Source organism: Vidua macroura, chromosome 1, assembly GCF_024509145.1.
Source record: "Vidua macroura isolate BioBank_ID:100142 chromosome 1, ASM2450914v1, whole genome shotgun sequence".
Lineage (NCBI taxonomy): Eukaryota > Metazoa > Chordata > Aves > Passeriformes > Viduidae > Vidua > Vidua macroura.
In genome coordinates this window covers 147403322-147427906 of record NC_071571.1, presented here as the reverse complement: position 1 = coordinate 147427906, position 24585 = coordinate 147403322, and the positions used below count along the sequence as shown (strand labels likewise).

The 24585-nt window shown below is 37.3% G+C and overlaps 1 protein-coding gene across 2 annotated transcripts in view; it reads right to left on the bottom strand.

Moving 5' to 3' along the window:
* The window catches only part of KHDRBS3 (KH RNA binding domain containing, signal transduction associated 3), an 89168-nt gene that overhangs the window by 26663 nt on the left and 37920 nt on the right, over positions 1-24585 (bottom strand). For both annotated transcript variants that reach the window (XR_008440284.1, XM_053996582.1), the window contains exons 4-6: positions 22813-22959; positions 16396-16535; positions 8320-8512 (exon numbers count right to left, since the gene is read on the bottom strand). Coding sequence is in view for 1 of the 2 variants with exons in the window: in XM_053996582.1 (XP_053852557.1) it covers positions 8320-8512; positions 16396-16535; positions 22813-22959 (480 nt within the window). In the remaining variant the exon portion in view is untranslated. The remainder of the gene's footprint in view (positions 1-8319; positions 8513-16395; positions 16536-22812; positions 22960-24585) is intronic.

The following is a 24585-nucleotide window of genomic DNA, read 5'->3' as shown; positions in this document are numbered from 1 at the left end:
GCTCAACAGTCTGTGCCCACAACAGAAATGTGGGGAAAAAAGGGCTGAAAATGATGAAGTCCTTTTAAACTACAGGTATTTATCACCCGACATTTGAAGTATCTACCAGGAAGGTATCAAAAGCAACTGCCTTGACTTCAGGCTTAAGAATCTTCCCCCAAAATAACAGAAAAACTGGAGTTACAACAGATAATCCAAAAAGAATATGAAATTACTCTGTAAAAATCTCAAAGCTTGACAATAAAGTCCTTTATTAAGCCAACCTATAAGTGTTTCTATTTAAAGAGAGCTTCTGCCTGCAGTGGTCTCAGTGATGGTGCCCACAGGTGAAATAAATCCAAAGAGCAGCACTGGTAGCTGTAATTGCTCCGTGTAAAGAACAGACATTATTCATTAATAGAATCAAAGGCAATGTGTAAATATGCACCATTTGAATATATTAAGTTACTATCATGGGTCAAAAAATGATAAAAGCAATCTTTGCCACAACCTCTGCACTGCCCAAAACATTATAAATCATGCTAAGCCTTGCTCATCAGTGCTTTTTAATTAAAATAGTACTCTGAACAAACCCTTGCAAGTAGAGAATAGGAAATGGTGGTTTTAAATTGGAATCTGTTGGCAGTGACAATGACAGACTACAGTTTGGACCCTCTTTAAGGAAAATGAACAATGTTTCAAAGAACAAGACAGAGAAACAGGAAGAAGAAGAGGGTAAAAGTGGCTTTTAACAGAAAGGCCATTTGCAGAGCTGGGAAAAAAGATCATGAGATCAATAAGAAATCAATTTTCCAGCTGTTCCCATCTAAGGAAATCTATCCAAGGGAAAAAAATAAGGACACTACCACTACAGCTAAAATGTTTTCTTTTTACATTGTTTCTTTTCCTCATCATTCTCTGAAATTAATACTTACACCACTACTTTATCCCAGAACACTGGAGGAACATATTCACTTTTAGATAAAAACTATAAAATTAAAAAAAAAAAGTTTATGCAGAGATTAACTTGAAGGAGACAACACAAAACAACATCAGTGCAATGAACTCCTTTTGGCAAATTAGAACGGTAAAGGGAAGGAACAGCCATTTTGTTACATGGGAATAACACCCCCCTCATTTAATCAACAGGGAATATGAGGCAATCAGAACAAATACGGGCAGCCACAACCATCTTAAGTCTGAGCACCAACATCAAGGACATCAGCAGCAAACATGCACAGACTGTAAGCTCTTATTTTGGAGATTTTAATCTGTTTCCATCCAGAAGGAGCCTAGTGCATATCCAACCAGAACAAATAAGGTTTTCATGAACGAGAGATGCAGGAGTGGATTGTTTTTCATGCACCTCAAAAAAACCCTGAGGAGTTGCTAATGAATATAGACAGCAGCATTTAAACCAAATTACTATCAGACCAAAACAAGTCTGGTTTTCTATACAAAACAGCAGGGAGCAGTGCCAGAATCAGGAGGACTCATTCAATAATACCAAGTTTCAGATAAGCAGCTTAAGCTAAAATACTTGGAAAGGAATTTTATAGGAACTTTATAGGTGAACAGTGAGTTCGGCAAGGGGAAAAGCTGTTCAGTCTTTTCTCCAAAGCACTCCACTTTTTCCACCACCAGTGTCACCCCAGTTCCTGGGAAAATGGAAACATTTTGCATTCTCTCTCCATCTCATCCTGAAAACCCCAGAGAAGATACAAGATTTGAAACTAAACAAAACAGTTATTTGAAGGGATTGAAATATTAAAGCTTTTTTTCCCCCTGCATTTATTTCTTCTTGCTTGTCCTATTTACTATGAAAAACAACGTTCTATTGGGAAGAAAAAGCCAAGAAATAATGTTTTCATGTTATGAACTTGCTTTCCGGAAGTCTTACCAAATTCCCCCTGAATTTAAGAACAGTGTTAGCACTTCTAAAAAGCCAGAACTCAGCTAACAAACTGCTTAGAAAATGGCACAATGCCTAAATGGAAACCACAACATTATCCACAAAGGGGAACAGGGACAGCATGGACAAAAGATTAATTTCTCTGCTTCTTAGAGATTGAAGCTAATTCAAGCCCTTTTCCAGGAACCCAAACAAAAAGCTTCACATTCAAAACAACTAAGCAAATAAACTCACTGATCTAAAATGCTGCATGTCATTAGGAAGCTATCAATATTCACAAGACCAAGGTAAATTAAAACATGGTGTAAATCTTGCAAAGTGACACTGAAATTACACTTGAACTCCATTCAAGAATTTAAATTCTTTTCAAAGTCTTATGCCATCTGGACTAGCCCTTACTTTCACTAATATTTTGCTACCTCAACTTCAAGAAGCCTTTACCTATATAAAAAGCCCCAGTTTTTAAATTTACGGTATACTGAGATTTTTCTCTTTTCTTCCTACAGATCTTACCTTCTTCAACCCAAAACAACAAGTGAATGTTAATGAGAAAAAATGCTACTTTAAAAACAGTTCACTACTCAAAATCAGCAGTGTATTAATAGCTCCAAGAAATTGCTTCCACATTAATCCTAATTTTCAGTTTTTCAAAATCTAAATTAATTATGATCTCAGTAGGGAGACAGGGAATTCAAGCTTAAAGCTGGAGATTAAAACAGAATTTGCACTGACTTTCTAAGGAAGTGAACTAAATAACAGGATATAGGTTTTTCAATGGAATAGGCTCTCCCCTGTAAATAGTAAGATTGCAATTATTATTTTACCTAATGGATACATTCATTCATATTTTGTAATAATCACTAGATCATGAAATTAATTTCTTAGCCATCCAGACATATTATTTGTGAATCAACTTCCCCCAAGGCTTATCAAATTTGTAGGATTTCCTGCAAAACCAAAAGGACAGAAAGTGCTGCCTATGCTGGGACAGTATCCTGGTGGTCAGCACATCATCTCCTGAGGGAACCAAGGGAATATGAATACCTGTAACAGGAATTTGAACCACAGGCCTTCCAATACCAGAAAAATACTGAGATTTCACTTACAAAGAGAGACAGAGCAACACACCATCTGCTCATTATTTTGGGTGAGATATTGTTAGACAGCAGGTTATGGTAATGTTTTGGGTCTTCCCCATTTCTCATGGGAAACAGGACAAGCACAGTCTCATAGTATTGTAATATCTGTAATACACAAGTATTTCACAGTACACACATAGTGCTAATTACAGTCTCATAATACAGACCGAGTGTGAGAACTGCAAGCTTGAGTCTGAGGTCTGCTTTGTTCATCAGTTAAAGCAATGGATTTCTGGAAATACCCCCATATGAATGCTTCAGGAAATGTAAAGCTTATAAACAGCCCTAACCTTTATGGTTTTGAAGAAAGAAGAAATAAAAAAAAAATGTAGATTTTAAAGAGTAGGTTTCAAAGTTTGTTGCTGCCAGTGACTTTTTTGAATCCACTCTTCCGTACATCCTTTTGAGTGGCCTGTATCTGTATCCAAGTTAAAATAATCTTGAAATCTAATTGGAAATAATTCACAGTGCTCTTTTTCAAGTTACAATTTACTTAACATTAGAAAGGCTCCCTTGGTCTCTTACTGGTAGACATTCCATCTTGGTTCCATTTCTTAATACACAAAGCAATGCCATTGAAGCTTTAGCTGCTAGAAATTACACATGTGATCAGTGCATCAGAAAACTCTGCCCCTGAGTTAACCCTTGTCTGAACACAAGAAAACATAAATAAATTGGCCAAACCAGAAATAAAGCTCTGCCACAAATTTTCCCCAGAACAGGGAGGAATATTTAGAGCTGGCAGTCTTCCAAAGTAGTGTTGAAGCAAGTCTTGGCCACAACATGCAAGACTGATGAGTTATTTTTTAGTGTAGACATTCCATCATGCCAGAGCAAAAGGTTTTAAATCCATGTTTAAAGTTCTTAATGCCTAAAAACGTGATTATCAACTCAGATAAAACTCACTTTGCATTTAACACAATTAAGCAGCCAAAACAGGACTTGACACAGCACCATCACAAATATATTCATGCAAAGTACAGAAGTGAAAGACTGGCAGAATATTTGCAAAATATTTGCCTTTATAAAATGAAAACAGCATCAAATAAAAACCTAGTCTTAAAAAGCTTCAGTCTCACTGCTGTGTTGCTAATTTGGAAAAAAGCCTCAGAGGTTGGAAGCTGCGAAGAAGACAACAGCAGGGCGAAGCCAAGAGCAGCAAATCTTACGAGACAGTAACTGAGACTGAGCAATTCTGTTCTAACCCATGTTTGACTCAACATTTGGTAAGGAATTGACCCTACACTGTTACTAATTTCCTGCTTATTGGAAAATTGTAGAAAAGCTTAAAATTTTCAGCTAGTACTTAAATACAGTTTCTATTTCTTATCGTAGTGGAATAAGTTGTCGGCTTAAAAATCTATAAAAATATTTATATCTGTTACACAGTATAGTTCAATGAGTAGAGAAAAAAAAAATCACATTTAATTAAGAAAAAAAATGTTCCTGAAACCATCTGTAAGTTCTTCAACAAATGTAGCATCCACCTAGTATGGTTTCCCTCATCCAACTATTACAAAAATAATCCTGGCCATGCTTCACACGTCACAACATGTTTTCTCCTGACCTAAGCAGCTGAGGAAAGAAAAATGAGAGTCCGGTTAGTATTCAGAGAAAGTTTATCACAGCAACCAGAGCAGTGAGTTCAGAACAGCGACTATAAAGCTGGCTAGCTGTAGAGGCTGGAATTTTTCCTATATAAGCTGATGCTACAGCTATTAAAGACTCAGTCTTCAGAGAAAATGATAAGGAACTGTCATTTAGTGGCTTCAAGAGCTTCATCATGGTACTAAGAGTGTGGTGGGGTCTCAGGAGGAATGAGTCCTGCAGCTGAGACTCATACATAAGTGACACTGGCAACAGTGGAGTGGGAAACTACTTATATTGAACTGGAAAGACGTGACACTATTGCTGCTAGCCCAGCATGTTGCGTGACTTCGGTAGAGAAAGCCAAAGCATTCAAAGGCCACCAGTGCAAAGAAAAGCTGACAGAAGACAGAGGCAGCTCACTCTGAGCAGAGCTTTCTGTAATGGGCAAGATTCTGGAACACTTCCCTGTGGACTCTAAACACAGGACAGCAATGTTCAGAGTTTTCTTGATCTTACATCAAAATGCATCTCAAATGCATTTCAAATTAAGGACATTTTTTTTCCCATGTGAAATACTGCCTCCAGAAGTAACCCTTCAAAATTTTCAGTATGAAATAGGCATTCCCTTTCTCATTTTGAAGATAACTATTTAAAAAAACCCAGCTATTTAATCAAGAAGAGGAAAAAGAGATAGCAGGATAAGCAGGAGGCAGAACTGAGTTCATCACAGATGTTAAAAATTCATTGGTTTCAAGGAGTACACAGAGTTAGCAAAGGGAGTGAGGGAAAAAGGAAGCTGTAATTCACTGTCTGTACCAAGGTAGATTTAATAGCACTCAACGGAGGAAATGAGCAAGGACTTTACATACCGAAAGCCCTAAATCACCTTTGAGATATTCAGTTACAGGAGTGACTGGTTCAAAGCTTCCATACACATACAGTTTGCTTCCTCCCGGACTTGCACAGTTTCACATTAGTTTAATGAGTACAAAGCAAAAGCTTATAAGCCTAAGGGAATGAAAAGCTTTATGTATCCTCAGGGCTTTCCAACCCTCAGTGGAAAGTCTTCTTGTGGCAGGTTGACTCTGACTGGACACAGGTGCCCACCAAAGCCACTCTGTCACTCCCGTCCTCAGGTAAGGTTATGGGAGAAACCATAACAAAGTCTCATGGCTCAAGATCACTCACCAGTTGCTGTCCCAGGCAAAACAGACCCAGCTGGGGGAAATTAGTTTATTACCAATGAAATCAGAGTAGGATGATGAGAAATAAAAACTCAATTTAGCAACATCTTCCCCTGAACTTTCCCAGTCTCAAATTCTTTCCAAAATTCTCTACTCATTCCCTCACAGCAATGCAGGGGATGGGAACGGGGGCTGTGGTGAGTTCCTCACACCTTGTCCCTGCTCGTTCCTCCCCAGGGACAGGATACTTCCCACTTTTCACCAGCTCTAGCATCAGATCCCTCCCACAGGGACAGTCCAACACAATCTTCTCCAATGTGAGCCCTTCCCTTGGTCTGCAGTTCTTCATGAACTGTTCCAGTGTAGGCCCCTTGCATGGGGTGAGGTCCTTTAGGAACAGATTGCTCCAGACTGTGATTTTTTCCCCCTCTGAAATACATTATCCCAGTGGTTGTACCACCACTGCTGGGCTTTGGCTTGGTCAGCAGCAGGATCACCTTGGAGCTGGCTGGCACTGGCTTTGCTGAACACAGCAGAAGCTTCCAGGAGTATCACACAGAAACCACCCCTGTACCCCTCTGCCACCAAAACCTGGCCACAAAAACCCAATACACTTCTAAAGGTTTCTCTGTAACCAGTCTGGATATCTCAGTCTCCAAAGCTTTGATGGTGCTTAAAATAGTTTTTGGTACCCCCCCAGTGTTTCTGATGTTCTCATTCTACAGACACTTCTCAATCAACGAGACCTTATTCTGCTTAGGTTGGCAAACTAATACTTTAGTATTAGATATAACTGAACAGGAATTAGTAAAGAAGGCACAGAAATACTACTAAAGATTCATACCATGCTCCCTTAACTTGTAAAAGACAGAGTTAAGGCACTTAGATAATGTACTGCAAATGGACAGGTAAAAAATACCAAGCATCAAATTTAACACTGAACATGCAACTCACCAATGGCTTATGTCCCTGCTAAACACTCTTCTAAAGAAAAAAAATAGACCATCTAGGACTGCTTTTTCAACTACAGCTTTAAGTACTATATCTATCTATCTATCTCTATCCCTGCTAAGGTATCTTTTTTGGAAGGTAAGTGATCCAGTTCTAAAGAAAATTCTTTTTAGAAGTTATTTAGCACAGTACTATTTTTGTCTACAATGCTATTTTCTAATTATTGTCCCAGAAGTGAAGCATACTTCAGGATACTGAGGCAAACAGCTGTTACTTCCACACCACTTCTATAGACACATCCTATAAATAGCAGATCATAAAGAAATATGAAGTTACTCAAAGAGGTTTATATTCTACCATCTCTCTATGTGTTCTAGAATGTATGTCCTGGAAACAGGTGTACAATGAGGATTGATTCCTTGAAAAGCATTGAGAGAATAAGTGGGTACTTATTTGCAGTACCCACTTTGACTAGTCAAGTATAGCCAGGGGAAATTTAGGCACATTGTTAAAGTATTCTTCCTCAAGATTAATGAACTACATTAACTTCTTTTGAATTTTTCAGTTATATGCATAAATGTTTACATTAACAACACTGAACTTCTTCCCTTATAAAGCTACAAGTGTTATACAGAAAATGGGCTTTCTGACAAAAGGGAAAAAAACTGGTATTTGATTTAGATGGTTTTGGTGGGGATCTTTGGAAGAGGAGAGGTGAAGATAAGTGAAAGAAAGGTTTAGAGAAAAGCAAAAAGTATCTAAATACCAAAGACATTTTCAGGAACACAGAATCTCCTTTTTTGCTAGTCTAAACAATGAAGTCCAGACACACTTGGCTGTAAAGAGGGCACACTAAAACTTTTAGTATTAAAAGCATTGTCCTTGAAGGTATTATTTTTCTATAAGACTAAATTCATTTTTATCACTATAATTTTGACTTAATGATCTTTTTTGTCTATCTTACTGCTCTGTAAAGTTCAATTTAAGTTTTCCTTAACAATTCATAACTGCATAATTTTGTAATATATAACATAAAAAGTATTTTGATATGATTCTAATGTTTAATACAGTAAAATCAAGATGAATATGTATGGCTTATTGAAATACACTGTGCATTGTTAAAATTTTAGGATTAGTTTTGAAGCTCTCATAAAAATACTTTACATGTCTAATCATTAAACCACTGTATGACCACAAAGATAGGCTTAGGAGGGAAGATTAAAATATTATTCTGTTTTAGCTGAGAATTAAAAGTCTACAACAATCATGATTTTTCAGGTTTTTTGGAAAGCAGAAACCTAACAGTAAACATTTAAGAGGTACATAACTATTTTGCCAAATGCAATGTAAATGTCTTTATGGTGGTGTATACATATAACCTGATTTTTTTCAATTAAACAGTTCAAGCCTGAAATGATAAAGAGAGATGACCACATTTGTCAGAGATGTTGGGTGTAGCACTTTCTTAGGTGCTAATTACAGAGATTGTAGAGAGTTCTGAAGGGACCTGACCTCTCCAGAATGACACACACTCCATGCACAGCACATCCACAGCTCCACTTACATATTCCCCGTAGGTCTCCTGTGCCGGGGGCGGCGGCAGGGGCCGGTACCCTGCTGGGGGAGGAACTCCTCGTGCTCTGGGTGCCAGAAGTCCCCGGCTCCGACTGACTGGTCCTCTGCTGGGAGGGACTCCCCTGGGAGCTGGTGCCCCTCTGGGCACTCCTGCTGGTGGTGGAGGCACTCCCCCACGGCCCCTGCAAACACACGGATCACTCACCATTAAACACTATAGCCAAGGCCTCCCTTCCAACACCTCCCTCCCCCACATCATGACAGTTTTGCTTTGCTACAGCCAGAAAAAGTCTAGAAGAGATTTAGTTTGTCCTTTCTCTGTAGGCTTAAATCAGATTACACATATTAGGCAAAAAATGTGGGAAAATACAAATTAGACATGGGATTCAGTGATGAACCTTGCACTGACTTGAGTCATTCTCACACACTCGGACACACCCAAAACAATCTGCTCCAATCAGTCAACTTCACTGATTTGACTTCTAGTATGTGAAATCACAAGCACAGAGCAACAGCTGCATTTGAAGGTGTCAGGTTATAACATATTCAAACTCTGCACAGAGGAATCAGTTGCCACTCCCATGAAACCTCCTGAACACAACCCAAAAATCACACTGGGTGCAAGATACTGAGTGCATCACAAAAAGTACATTTTCTTTTGCTTCTGAAGAGATTTCCATGTGTTTCCAGGAAACATCCAAACATAACAAAACATGCAGGGTGATTATAGGATATAACCTGATGTCCTACACACATTTAAGAACACTAAATAACACTATATTTGGTCTAAAAATTCTGAAAGTGTGATAGGCACTAACTTGTATTCCATTACTTTGGACACTTAAAATGGATGAAAAATATGAGACTTCAGTTGAACCAGTTTTCAAAATCATTTGATCCATTTAAAAGTGGCTTTTTCTCCTACCTCCCTGTAGAGTAAAGGGAGAGACTTAGAGGTACAATCTGTGAGAAATTTGCATCATTTACTCTCTTTTAAATAGGACATCTAAAACATTGCTAATAGACATCTCCTTTTTAAGGAGATCATCTCAAACCATGAGCTATAATTGAGTCTGAATAACTGCTGTTGACAAATAGAATTGTTCCAAAGAAGTCAGACCCTTATCATACACTCTAACAGATACATAGAAGGAAACAAGGCACAAGCTCTACCCTATCTTTCTACCTACCAAGCCATTATCTAATTAATCTCAAGACCAACAATTGAGTAAAAATGTCCTGATTTCAGTAGAAATTTCCAACTTGAACAGTATGACAAAGATCCAGATTTGGCCGCATGATTTCCTATCCCATTTAATACAAATCATATAATTTCACATCAACAAATGAATCTGAAAACAATGGCAGTCATTTTACAACAAATAAGTAGTATTTCAAAAACTGCATCACTGAATGAGGAATACAGAAAACGTAAAGATACAACCAGGATAGATTTTATTAATTTTATTACTGATCAAAACACAGTCACAAAGTATTTTAAATAAGCCTAGAGAGTAAGTGATTTAAAACTGTGCTTATTACTTGGTTTTGGCTAATCTGTAGAATGCCTCTACATTCTACCAGCTGCTTATTTGACTTCATTGTAGTGGGGGCAGAGGTGAGCAGTGAAGTTTCCAGACACAGCCTGCTGAAGTAATATAAAGAAATAGCAAATGTGATACTTTCCAGGAGAAGCCAGAGAAAGGGAAATGAACCTAGTGGCATACACTGTAGTAAATACCAATTCAAAAAAAAAGGTCAGTAAAAAGATTCAAGAATCATTAGGCATAAAATCACGACAACATCCTTCAGGCAGGGTGCAAGTGAAAGCAGGAAATGGGATAGGCTGAAAAACATGGAAAAACATTTAAGGGAAGAAAAAAAGGTAGTTTTTCAAGCTAGTATAGATTTATTCTTGAGAAGTAATTAGAAACCAGATCCATATGATGAGGTCTTTTCTGCATTTCAAAAAACAGTTAATAAGATTGGAATGGTCATGGGTGGGAAATAATATTTCGCTTGTATTATGAGATCATTTATGATCTTAACTTTTCATAGCTTTGTTCATTCCTCCTACAGGGTCTCTTAATCTGAGATGTATGGTTCTCATGTTACTGCAACAGGCTGGAGGAGACTGGAAAAGCACGAGACAGAAAACCCAGTGACAGGAGAGTTCAATCAGCACCACTCAGATTTGAGTTGTAGGTTATCATCAGGTTATGATGCTAAGAGGAAATTTTTAGAAACTGTAAATTGTTGTTTCTTTTAACTTGTACAAAAGTTTGTAAATTGTAAATCCTTTTAATTTAAGAATTGTTATTTTTAAAGAAGTTATGGGGAACTAAAGAAGTTGACATACATTTACAATGAACAGACTCAAAATATAGAGGAACCACTTGAACAGTAACCTTTGCACACCTTTGCAAAAACAACAGATCTGTTCAGGTACTGCTTAATTTGAAAAGGGCAGCTACACAAATTACATTATTTCATTACTTACACTTGCAATTCAGTATATGAGGAAAAATATACAAAGTGAAGCACAATTTCTATAAAACTATAAACCTACTAGAGAAGGGGAGAAAAAGCCTCTAACAAAAGTGTCAGAAGGTGCTAAGGTGATTTGTAGGCACTGTGGAGTAATCATAGATGATGGTTAATATCTAAAAATGTGCAAATGCAAAGTCTATCTTACTGTGTGCACTTACAGTATTAATAAAGCATTGAATTTTGTGCTTAACATCTCATTGTTTGAATCCTGAAGTTACTGTGTAAGTAAAAACATTTTCAAGAAAATCTAATATCAAAATCTAATGCCACTTAGAACTGTGCTACACAATGTTAGACTCAAAATATTTGTGAATGTTCAGAAGGACTTCAAAAGCACTATTCTAATCACTGATTCTCACTGAAATAGTATTTTACCAACTTATACAACTTAGATACTTCCTCTTTGGCCTTTGTTAGCAATAATATTTGACATTTCTACTTTCTAGTAGTCCCACAGTGTTTCTAGGATTTATTTCCAGCAAGCTGCACTTACTGTCCTTGCCCACAGTAGCAGGCACAGCATCTCACTCACACTCATCTCCAGCTGCCCTCAGCAATAGCCACTTCCATCATTTCATTTAGCACTTTCTCTGCTCTAGAATCACACTGATTTTTATTTCAAGTTTAGCCTATCACTGAATGGCTGAGTTGGTAAAATTATTCTGATCATGAAATCCCAACTAGAGTTAGTTCACAGCTTTTCTTCACTTTTAGTGAAACAAAAAAATTGGAACAGTTTATGGTATGAAGATCCTTTTCACTATCTCCCCCAGAAACATTAAATGGAAGAAAAGCTTTAAAAAAAAAATACTTGCAAAATTTAGGACCAGTTCTTGAACACTACATTATTCAATGAGGAAGCACTTGAAATTCTTTAATTTTAGCATTTATAGTTCAATGTATCTGCAGGGATTTACACTGTTCAATAAATAGATCTAACAAATTTGGTCACCAGATGCTGATATATTATCTTCATTTGAGCACAGCCAGCTACATTCAATGTTCCTTAAACAGTAATTTTTTTTTTTTATATTAGACATGTGAAAAATAATAGACCTGTTATTTCAGTGCTGGCATTTTAAAATACTGAAACACTGATATCCAGATACAACTCAGAACTCAGATTCCTGACCTTTCATCCTTTTTGAAAAAAAAAAAAAGCCACCATTGAGTAAAAACTCTTACACAATTTTTATTTCATATTTATATTTCAAAACAGTAATACATATGTTCATGTTTCAATTTTTTGGAAAATGGGATATCAAAAAACTAAAACAAAACACAGTGAACATTAATAATACCTGCCTTTGGCCTAGATCCTGAGCTGACTTTGTCAAATATTTATTTTGTGCTACAAAATCTTTTGCACTTCACTACCTACATGTTCTCAAGAAAAAGTGATTCTTCAAAAACAGAAACCAGTTCATTCCAGACACGTCAGGAAAGCAGCTGGAAGTTGTGAACACACTGCAGCAGTGATCCACATCAGCTCATCTTACTTCTAAGACAGCAAGTTCTAACTCACAACTTCTGCAGCAATTTTATTTCTCCCCAGACAGTGACAGTCAACCATTAGGACCCCAGCCATGCATAGACTGAAATATGAATAATAAATGGAAAAGTAAAAAACCCTCCATACCCTCTTGAAAGCATAAACCACAAATCTGCCATTTCTTTATTGAGACTATTGTTTTCAAATACAATCTCTCTTAATCTGGGGGGTGAACTCAGCCAGCTCTACCTTATTGTGGCCTTCCATGGCCTTTTAATAACTAAATGGAGCTGCTTGTAAGAAAAAGAGAATAATTTTCTCAGGGTCCCTACTGATAGGACAAGGAACAACCACTTTCAATTGAAGAGGGCAGGTTGAGATTGGAAATAAAGAAGAAATTCATGATGAGGGCAGTGAGACAACAGTGGAAGAGGTTGCCCAGAGAAGTTGCAGATGTCCCATCCCTGCAAGTGTTCCAAGGCCGGGGTGAGACTTTGAGCAACCTGGTCTAGGGGAAGTTGTCCTGCCCATAGCAGGGGGTGAAATGAGATGGTCTTTAAGGGTCCCTTCCAACCCAAACCATTCTGTGATTCTAGCACTGTTTTCTAGCCATAAGTGACATGAAATGGTTCCCCCCCCCTTGCCATCTTAAGGTATCAAGGAAACTTTAGCCAAATTCTTAGACTTATTATTATCATCCTCTAGAATTTCACTTTTCTAAAACATCTCAGTTGGAGTCACAAATACATGATCCTTGAATCTTATTTTATTCTTAAAATAGTGTGAAGTTTTAGAGAGAAATACTGTTTTAGTTACAAAACCTCCCTAGAGGTGTACATTAACATGTATAGAGTTATAGAAAAGTTTGGGTTGGAAGAGACCCTAATGATCATCAAATTCCAACTCTGTTGCCATAGGCAGGAACACCTTCCACTAGAAGGTGTATGTGTATTTTAAGTCTTTAGTTAATCAGAAATCAAAATTCACATTTTGGTTGCTATCATTGATAATGCACTGATTCAGGATGGGATTACACATGCACTAAAGAAACACTGATTCCTAAAGAGTTACATTTTCTAGTTTCACACCATAACAGCATCACATTAAACACCAAGGATCCTTTCTAAGCTTGCTATCACAATAAATTAAAAAGCAACTGGTATGATCATTTTATACAGTTGCCTCCAGAAAAAAATTTAAGATCATAATAAAAATAAAGGAATAAAAACTGGACTTTTACCACTTCCCCTTCTTGTTGTAGAGAAGAGGGGTTATGTCAAAATAGCTTAAGTGCTCAGCACAAACACTACAGAAAATAGAAGCACTGTGATTACTTCTGAAAGTCATCTTTACCAGTATTAGGGACAAAACTTGGGGCAAGATGGGGGAAATGGAAATAGCTATAGGAAGCAGCTGTATCCTCTGAGATCAATGATGAGAAAAGAACATTCCTGAATGTAAAGCTCGCAATACACACACAGCTCTTCCAGAACAAATTCCATCCAGTCACCACAAAAGCTTACTTGGCTGTAGAGTAATAAAAATTTAGTCAAGAAAATCAGGAACAATCCATAAAAATGAATAGAGTTGCTATACCACAACCATTAGGAAATTACTTACCACACAGGAACGTCTGCACAGAAACTAGAATTTTTGTATGCAAATACAAATGTACTGTTTTCTACAAAATAAAATTTTATTATGGAGCTAGAAAAAGATTTAATAAGATGTATTATATCATGTCTGATAAGGAGCAAAAAAGGCATAAATTAGTACTTTTTTTTTTAACTGAAACTATTCAGGAGTAATAGAGGTTTCAAAAGTGGGAACTTAAACACACTCAACAGGATGTTTCATGTATAAAGCTGGTATCATAACACCATTCTGCAGATTACAAAGAAAGGTTAGGATCAAGGTTTTAAACTTCATTTTGCAAGTCTTCTGAGGCTTTGCTTCAACTTCTCCTTGATATCTCAGGGATGCTGCCTATTGAAACTGTTTTATCCAACTCTGAGACAAAGCCTTGAAAGCTTTGCTTCAACAAAAGTATTATTCATTGAAATCCATTTCTGCTAAAAAAGAATCAGAGCATTATAACTGAGTTTGAGATCAACTCAATGGCTGTAGAATCTCAGTAGCAACAGAATTGAACTTCACTTAAGGAATATGCTAACAGAGCACTTCAATTTGAGAGAAGTTTCTTGGAGTCTAAGACAAGCCTTGATGCAAGGACAAGTCAGACACCCTTTAAGTTTCCTTTAGAATAAATGTGAAAAAAAGTGATGACAGAACCACAATCTTTTACTGTCATCTCCAAATCAAACACTAATAGCATTTAAATTTACCCTGAAAACACTTCAATAGTTGTAGACCAACTTTGCACGATTCTGTAAGCTCTGTGACAGTGTACCTCTTGCATAAAATGCAGATTAGAAAAAATAATTTATCAAAGTCCAGAGGACAGAACTCGTGATGTTAGAAATGTAGTACTCTAAAAAACTATTTACATATGCACATACTAGGTACTAACATTGTAAATTAGTTATCAAGCTTTGGTGATAGGGAATTACCAAAGAATAGCTTCTGTATCCCAAAAATATTACCTGAAGGATATGGAAAATGAAATAAACTTTAAATAGTACTGAAAATGTATCCATACTGAGAGTCTGTAACAGAACCATTACTGTGATGGCATCTGTGTCAAAGTTACAAACAGTTATTTAGAAAAAAAAATATTTGAAAAACAAACAAACAGAAAAAAAAAAAAAAAAACACAAAACCAACACACACACCAAAAAAACAAAAAAGACCCCAAAAAACTCCAAGACCAAATGAGGTCTCCAATATGAAAGAACTCTTGTAGGGCTGATTACAACAACAAGGGGTGAAACTTGGTATATAATTAACACTACTCAGAACATGAAAATCAAGAAAAGCAATATATATATATATATATTTACACGATATTACAAAATACAACAATAATTTGATGACTGAGAGAATTTTTTTCTCACAGAACACAACCCACAGTAAAAATAATTTCTTTAAATTAAGATTCACTCTGCATTGCATTTGAAAAATTTTCAGGATACATGTAACTAAGCAAATCTGTATAAATGGAGTATTTCCTTAGTGCTGCTGCTTCTAACATGCTTCATCATCTGAGATAAAATGCTTCAGGGTATTATTAAGAAATTAGTTTACAAGAAATGCATTGAAACAAGAAATTAGTTTACAACTTGCGTTCAGAAATGCAAGTTTCAAGTTGCATTGACAAGAACTGCACACAAAACAGAAGAAAAGATCACCACAGTTAGCAGTCACACTTAGGTGCTGCAGCCACAATCCCTGTATTCTGTAACCTAAAGAGTTATGAACTTTATTTAGGTTTTGTTTTCACTCTTCAGAACTTGAAGGAGTTTCAGCTGTCATCTCAGTACTGCAGTGAAGATAGGGGATGCTAGAGTAAAAATAATACATCTCCTGTGACAAAAGCAAAAGCAGTAGACCTTGCCTACTCCCGAATCAAACAAAAGCCACTTTTCACAAAGTAAGTGTCACTCAAACAAGAAAATCCAAATTCTACCTCCAGAGCACTTCTGTATCATTTCATCATGACTATGAAAACTTAGTAGTACGATAAAAAAGAAAAGCATAACTGTGTAAATTGGAGATACTGCCTGAAATTCACATCAACTGAGGTAAGAGATTTACTGCTGTGAACTCCATAGGGCCCAAGCACAGACTGCACCTAAGGAGTAACTCAAGGCTAGAATCAAGCTACTCACAGTAGGATTGAACATCTCCTATGCTGTGCACTGCTTCTTTACAAAGGCAGCATTCCAAGTTCCACAAGTCCATTGTTAAGTCAGTCCAAATGAACTAAACTTCCATCAATAACTGTAGGTTGTTTCCCTGACCTTTTGCTCTTATTTTGGGAATCCTTCATGTTGTACTTGGGGGAGAAATGGTGTTTGAAGGAAAAAGCTTGAAATACATACATTCCAATGAAATTCCACCTACCTGGATAAAGCAGGAACAGGTACTCCTCTTGCTCGCATCGATGCTTTTCCACGGACAACTGGAACTTCTGCAGTTTCTGAGCCACCATTTAAATATGTTAATTCTTGAAGCTGTGCCTGTCTGATTTCATCATTGTAGTCCTAAAATAAGAGGGAGGGAGAGCGAGGAAAAAAATCAAATTTTGTTTACCCACTACTCTCAACAAACACTGCTCCTGGAAGTTTCCTCTCAAAAAGTTGAACATTCCAATGAAAAAGTTTAATATACATAATAAGATAGGAAAAATTCAGTCCAAACATTATTAGAGAATTCTACATAATAACTGCCATTTTTGCTCAGGCATGTTGTTCTTTCCCTTTGCATATATTTTTACGTAGCTTTACCAATTAAAATGGTAAAGTTAAAGTCCTGCAGAGATAGGAGGAAACCACCAAAAAAAAAAAAAAAAATCAAGATCCCATATTCTGAACTGAGATCCAGTTTGTAGTTCCAGCTGTAGAATAACTGTGTGTGAAAAACAGGAAAAAGAGGAGAGAGAGAGTTGTAGAAGTGTAGAGAATAAATACATTGTTGAGTACAACACATGAAAATAAAGGAATAGATTAGGAATCCACACTTTTACAGTCAGGAGTTCTAGAATAAACACAGGAATTCATTCAATACACACATGCACTGTTATCTAATAAGAAGAGCTCAAAAATGAAATTCTATAATATGTAATGGTAAAGATGCCAAGGACATACAACTTATTTCTGTCTGCACAAATCCTCTACTCTCAAGGACTATCAAAAAGAAAGCTCAGGCTTTTACACACAGAATTAATATGGCACTTCTCAAGCACAGTTTTCAGAGACCATGAGTCAACCTCTGAAACAAGCAGAGCACACAGGAATAAAACAGACCTAGCACTGAACTCTTGAGATATAAGTATTTTTCCATCATTTCTCCTCCACTTAAAGTGAGCCAAGCAGAATGCAGCCATAAAGGTGAATCAAAGATAACTATTTTACCCAAGGGGCATCCGTACTGAGCATCAAAATATTAATAGGTGCTCTCATACGAACAAAGGGATACTTCTGATACAACAGCTCTTCTGCAAATCCTCCCATTTCAAGAAGGAAGGTCTGCTCTAACACTTCCCATTTTACAATTCAATGACAAAACAAAGAAGCTGCATCTCACTGCAAATCTGAGTTTATTACATTTATTCACTAGACAGGGACCAAAAGATTGTCAGGCAGTCTTAAAGGCTTCGAAACATAACCCTGCATTGAAAAAGAGATTAAAACTTCCATGAATTCAAATCTCTCAATTATCCTTGAAACATTCTGCTTCTCCTAGACTTCTATAAATGGAAATAAAAAAGTTGTCCTTTATATGCCATTGCTGAAGAAAGTTACTGGTGTTAAAAGAAGCATGACAACAGCATTGTGTCCAAACTGCTTTAAATAGGTTCTGAAATTTAACTCCCAACTGCCCACCTGAGATCATCATCTATTAAGCAGCAGAAGCAAATACAAAAAAGGTCTAAAAGACTGAAATAATTGTTTCAAATGGCATAATTGAAGCCTTTGAGAAACAGAGTCCATTATTAAATGGCCAGGACCCAATACATAACCAATCCATCAAAGGGAGTAGACTACAAACAGGAAACTGAATACTATTCTGGCCAGCTACTGTACAGAAACCCACTTCGTATTTTTTGTTTGTTGCTGGATCAGAACTGGCTACAAATGCAAAATTCTATGTCCTGTATAGAACAAGACGCCAAGAAACTGTAGAACCAAGATACAGTATCAAAGTTCTGACAGCCTGTATCAGATGCCCTTCATGATTTCTTCATGAACATCTTTTTCATAACTGGGCCCCTGGAAAAATACCTTTGATCATTTTATACTTGATTAATTTAATCCCTTAGCAAAGATGTGCTCCGGTTGCCACTCTGTGTGTTGGGTCCCTTTTCTCCCCGATGCTTTCTCACTTTCCTGCAGCACATTACCAGACACAGCAGCAGCCTTAGGTCACAGAGAAGGCTCCACTGTGCACAGCACAGAACAGAAAACATGGCCCTTATCACATATGCCAGAGGCAGCAGGAGGATACCGAGTGAAGGGGCAGTACAAGGCAGCCACGATAAGCTGCAGTGTTAATCCATTAGACTCTGAAATGGATTCCTCAATTAAAAGTAGCAGACGGTCAATTTATGAATACTCACTGCTGGAAACAGCACACTTCAAGTCAAATTAAGCAGACAATCTTTTCCTCACCTAGAAGATGGATACGGAAACCCTTTAGACTGCAACCCTCCTCTGAACAGCTTAGGCAGTGGCAGCACTTGAATTTCAGTGGAATTCTGCTGCTGAATTTCAACTGAACAGGTGTACTCTCATTTTATGAATAAACTGCCTACCCTAACTAACTGCAGTCTTACCCAGCCACGATGGGTGCATTTACATCAAATCCATGCAAGAGATTTTCATTTCACAAATTCCTATACTTACATGATCTAAGTAAACCTTCTTTAAAATTTTATCTATGATTTTCATCCAGCAAGACCAGCACATTGGCAGCAGCTCTTCTTGGGATCACTCCAGCTTAAAGACCTTATTTCAATTTATCTCTCACACCATTAGCAAAGCTATTTATTTATATCATGTTAGGAGAGGGCTCTACAAAACCCTTTGCAGCTTTGCAAAGCACTCAAGTAGATCTTTATCCTGACAGTAAGCAATCAATAATTATCAGGTTTCCAGCCACCTTTTTACACCTTACAGTTACTTGCCAGCTTACTTCAAGAAAAGTTTTTGAGAGCTTCCAAAGGCCACCAAGCTCTTCAAGATGCCATTAAAAGCTATTTCATCACCACATCTTACAAACCAAATATGCAGAAGGTAGGACAAGCTACAGGAAAAGATTGTGAATTCTGCTCACATTGTCATATAACTGATACAGATTGTTCTCTCAAAGACATTTCTATACTTTGCTTTAAAGACAAGGAAAACAGGAAACTGGAACCAACAGCAAAGGGTAATTAGTGCTGTATTTGTCAGAAGACAAATGACTGCCACTACTCAAAAATTAAGCCAAACAGACTAAGTTCTAATGGCCAAAACTGCTATAACCATAGAATCACAGAATAGCTGGGGATAGAAAGGGCCTTAAAGAGACCATTTCATTCCAACTCTCCAGCCATGGGCAGGGACACCTTCCTGCTCACAATGCTCAGGGCACCATGCAGGCTGGCCTTGAAACCCTGCTATAATACAGCAACCAGGGAACTGTGAGGTTGAAAGTACCTGGCTTTTTGACCTGACAGAAGTAATTCTGAGGTAGCCAGTATTAAGGACAACACCCACCAATCTAATACTCAAACAAGAGTTTGAGTACTACTCTAATCTAGTATAAATCTAATACTCAAACAAGAGCTGACCAAAGAGTCTGGCCAGAATAAAGGGAAGAACTAAAGACTCTGGCTAATTTAAAGGAAGGTAAAAGAATATACTTAAAGTCAGAAACTGCAATTCCAATTGCAGAAGAAAGGTAAGACTCAAGGCAACATAAGCACAGCCAAAAATACCCTCAAAACCAATTTTTATTTTTTTGGGTTGAGTAATGCCAATAGTTTAAATGAAATTACACCACTGCAGCTGCTTGTGGTTAAATTTCAATGCAAGGATACTTGCCCATGAAGCCAATAAGAGAGGCTAAGGCATTTCTGCAATAGTCAGGTACAACAAGGATATTCTGTATGCTGCATTCTAGCACCAAACATGATGTTATGTTCAGCACTGATCTGAAAAATGAACAATAACCATATTCATAAATTGGATCTAGCATCTAAAACTACAGGAAGTCAGAGTGACCCTACATTGTAAGGAAAATGCAAATTATGATCATAATCATATATACTCATAGCAGGACATCTTTCCTGAAATAAAACAGGTAATTCCTTAAGAAAGCCACAACAGACCTTGGAGGAAAAAAAAAAAAAAAAAACACCAAAAAAAACCAAACACACAAAACCCCCCCAAAAAAAAAAAAAAAATCAAGTTGCATTTGGCAGCAGTGAACCAAACAGCAGTTCTAGAGAAGAAAAAGCTGCTCCTTATTCCTTCATTGGCTGCTGCAAGGTGGGGCAGGCGAAAGAGATTAAGGCATTTAGAGCAATTCTGATAAACTTACATTTGAAAAGCCAAAGGGAAATTAAGACAGTGTTGGCTTGATCCCACAGTTCAGGAAAGATTATGTAGCATCAGTTCAGCTCAGTATAATAAAGATGCAATGATCAAAAAATAAAGATGGAAAAGCATATAACCACCAGTCAGTGGAACTGCTCATTATCAGTCTGTAATTCTACTGGTTTAACACACTAATGACCAGGTTTTGATAAGCTTACTTCATTTATAGCAACATTAGGGAAATTGAGCTCAGTGAAGAAAAATAAGACCTCTGATGAAGGGGGCATGGGGATCAGGCATAACCTTCCTTCCAGCATGTGCAAAAAGCATTTATCAAATAAAACATATTTCTATCTAAAAAAGGCAGCTGTTTGCTGTCCAAAATAGCCAAGAACTTAATTCTCCCTTATCTCTCCACACCATTAAATCATGAATCGTGTAAATAGAGTAACCTTTGACATTATGACAGCCCAGAATTCCTACAAATATTCTGTGGAGTATCCCCTGTCTGATCAGTGAGGATGTCTGAACAGTAGTACGCTCATTCACCACTTTTCATCTGCATCAAGAAAAAAGCAATTTGGAACCTGCAGACAAATGTACAATGTGATGCTTGATTTTTATAAGATGAGAACATAATACCCAGGACATCTTTGCTTTTTAACTGTCCTAAAGTGCATGTACATTAGGGTTATTTCACATCAGGACACGTTCCTACTGAACCTACTGACAACTGTCACTTATCATGCTTTGGTTCATACCATGATGTAGTATTGGGGCACATGAACTGACTTCATTCAGACAAAAACAGGTCAGAAGAAACACTCAAGGAGCACACAGCTCCAGTCACCTGGAGATTTAGTTTCACAAAATAACTTGAGTTGGAAGGGACCAAGAGGGATCATTTAAGTCCAGATCCTGGCTCTACACAAGACACCTCTAGAATCCCACCACGTGCCTGAGAGTACTGTCCATTTCTTGAACTCTGTCAGGCTTGGTGCTGTGACTATTTCCCTAGAGAGGTGTTCTGGTGCCCAGCCACTCACTGGGTGGCTTCTTAGATGTGGACTAGGTTTGGTACAAACTATAATTCCCAAAACACACACAGGAGCACTTGTTAAGTCACCAGCACAAACTGTACAAGGGACAACCCCAAGTGGTCCCTAGTACGGCCACTCTGGCTTCACTCAGACATTTACAAGCTGCTGTCACTCAGACACATGCCTCAGGAAACTTTCCTTGGCCATGTCCCCCCACTTCCCAGATTTGACACAAAGACTAACACTTGGGTAACATTTTCAGCAGTAAAAATAAACAGAAGTCAATGCACCTTGAGAAGGCTTTGCTTTCTATACTATTCCTTTGATCACCAATAAAGACTGAAGAGCTAAAACTCAACAGCTAAAACAGTTGTGAACTTCACACAGACAAACATCACCTCAGGTGCTCCAGAGTTTCCTAACAGAGACTGGATTTTCTCAAGCAGTTTAAGATTGAAAAGAAGTAAGGTTGCTTCTTACATGAGGAGCAGATGAAGTTATCTTATAGAAGACATTAGAAACCCATTACCTAGACATATCCCGAACCTGGAGTACAAAATTTTACTGGAAACCGGATGTCATTTTATACATCCATACAATGGAAGCTGAAGCATCCACCAGAAAACAAGTATAGCTCATGTATCACTAGTATTGTGATAAAGACAAAGACACAAGATAAACCTGTATTGATTCTCAGCACACAACACTAAACCAGGATTACAGGTGAGAGAAATACTACAGCTCCAAATGTATTAGTTCTTAAACAGAACTGATACTTCACATGTACCAAGAACACAGGCAAGGCACACATTTTACAGATTTTTACAATTATTTGTAGTCTGCCATACTTTGCATATGACTAGTTAAACAAGATTAAGTTTCTCTTTCACTGTAGGTCAGGTCATGAGATTTGTGTGGACAGTTACAGATTCACCCAGTAACTGCCTGTATCAAAATGCCAAGTATTTGACCATCATAATTTCTTTCACAAAGGAAATCAAGCAACATGACCTGACCAATATTGTGCACTGTTCAGAATCACAGAACAGTTTGTGTTGAAGGGACCTTAAACATCATCTAGTTCCAACCCTCTGCAATAGGCAAGGACTCCTTTGGTAGACCAGCTTACTCAGAGATAGTATTTCTCACGCAAGACTACCAGAACTCTCAAAAAAAAAAAAAAAAAAAAATGTACTAACAGGGATGAGGAACTTCTTGATTTCTTCCAATGCATGTCCCATTCTGGCATATGCTTCTGCAGGTGGAGCAAACACTTCAATTAAAACATGTAGGTCATCATTTAGGTGGAAATATTTTGCCTCTCCACTTTTTCTCAACTCTTCCTCCTAGGAGATAAGAAAAAAATTGGTTTTACACACTCTTGTTTGAAACATTGTAATGCAAGTGTTGAAGTTTCTCCAGAGGAATTTGCAGACACTGTTCACTCATGTTCAGATGTCTGCAACCAAAAAAGTAACATGAAGTAAGAGCCAACAGCTTCTGCTCACATATAGAAATTGTAATACAAGGAGGAATGCTTCCAAGAGTCTTCCCAGGTGCACCAGTTTCCTGAAGAAGACACTCTTTTCTTGAAAGTAAAGTCTACAGAAACAGGTTTGATCTAATATTCCACAAGAGCAAGCTTCTTTTACCAATATTATTTCAATCTCAGTATTACTATGCTGTTCTCACTGAAGTCTTTATCCAATGTGTGGCATCCTTCACAGAACTGTGCTATTTGGACATAAAGCTAACAGCATATGAAATGAGGGAAGAGAACATTTGCAAAAAGTGTTCACTAGCTATTTCAGTAGCAAGCTTATTTCTTTCATCTTCCTTCACCCAACCCACTTCAATGACTGCAAAGCTGAGTTCAATGGAGTAAAGCAGAGCTCAGTTCTCAAATACTGACATTCACATGCAAAATATTCACAGACCAAAAGGGCAGCACTTGCTTTTTTCAGGCTGCCCCTCGCCCGTGTGCACTTGACTGGTCCAAAGGGATGAAATCAGCATTAAAAATCATTTCATTGCTTTACCAGATAACATTATATCAAATAATTAGCAGTTCTGTTGTCTAAAAAATTAACACTCCCCTGCAGCTTCCCGTATTTGGCAAGCACCAGGTCAGCACTTCACCTTTGAGATAACTAAAATTGTAACTTGCAATGATAGCTGGAATCTCCCCTGCACACCCCTAATTATGGGTTGAGGTTTATATGTGACAATCCGTTTCTGCTCCTCATGAATAGCACTCTCATCAACAAGATTTGTGTTTAACTATGAAGATGTTTAAAACAGAAAAAAAAAAAAAGAAGAATCTAGATTGCTGTCAGAACACCCAGACCAAGAATATTAAGAGGTCACTCAGGATTAGACTCTGTCAGTAAAATCATTATTTTGTCAATAAAAATAAGAGATCACAAAAATAGAAAGTAACCTAATATAAATGTCACAGCTCAAATATTTAGTTTTAATAGGAACTGTTTCTCAGTTAAATACTTTAGGTATAGTTACTCAAAACATATGAGCCACTAGCACTGGAAGCTAGTTGAGTTCCCCATATACTGTTTTTTAGTATATACTTGCACCACACATTCCTTATTCTTTTCTTCTACAGAGGGAAAAAAAAAAAAACAACAAAACACTGTGCACTTAGTTTGTGCAGAAAACAGAGTGCTAAGAAACTTCCTTTTTGTGTTTATCAATCAAGTTGGTTGATAAAAGCAATAAGCAAGAGAAGAGTCACCATTTTCTGCATAGGACCTGGTAAAAGAGCATTTCAATCAGCACCTTCAACAAAACATACAGAATTTCAACACAGGCTTTTTTAAGATGATTCCCATAACCAAACTTTTAAGATCACTCTGCGCTTTTTTTGCTAAGCTCACTTTATTATTGTATTTTAGTTATGTAACATGACTTGGCAATGCTTCCATTACTTTCTCCATTACTTGCAAGGCCAGAAGTTG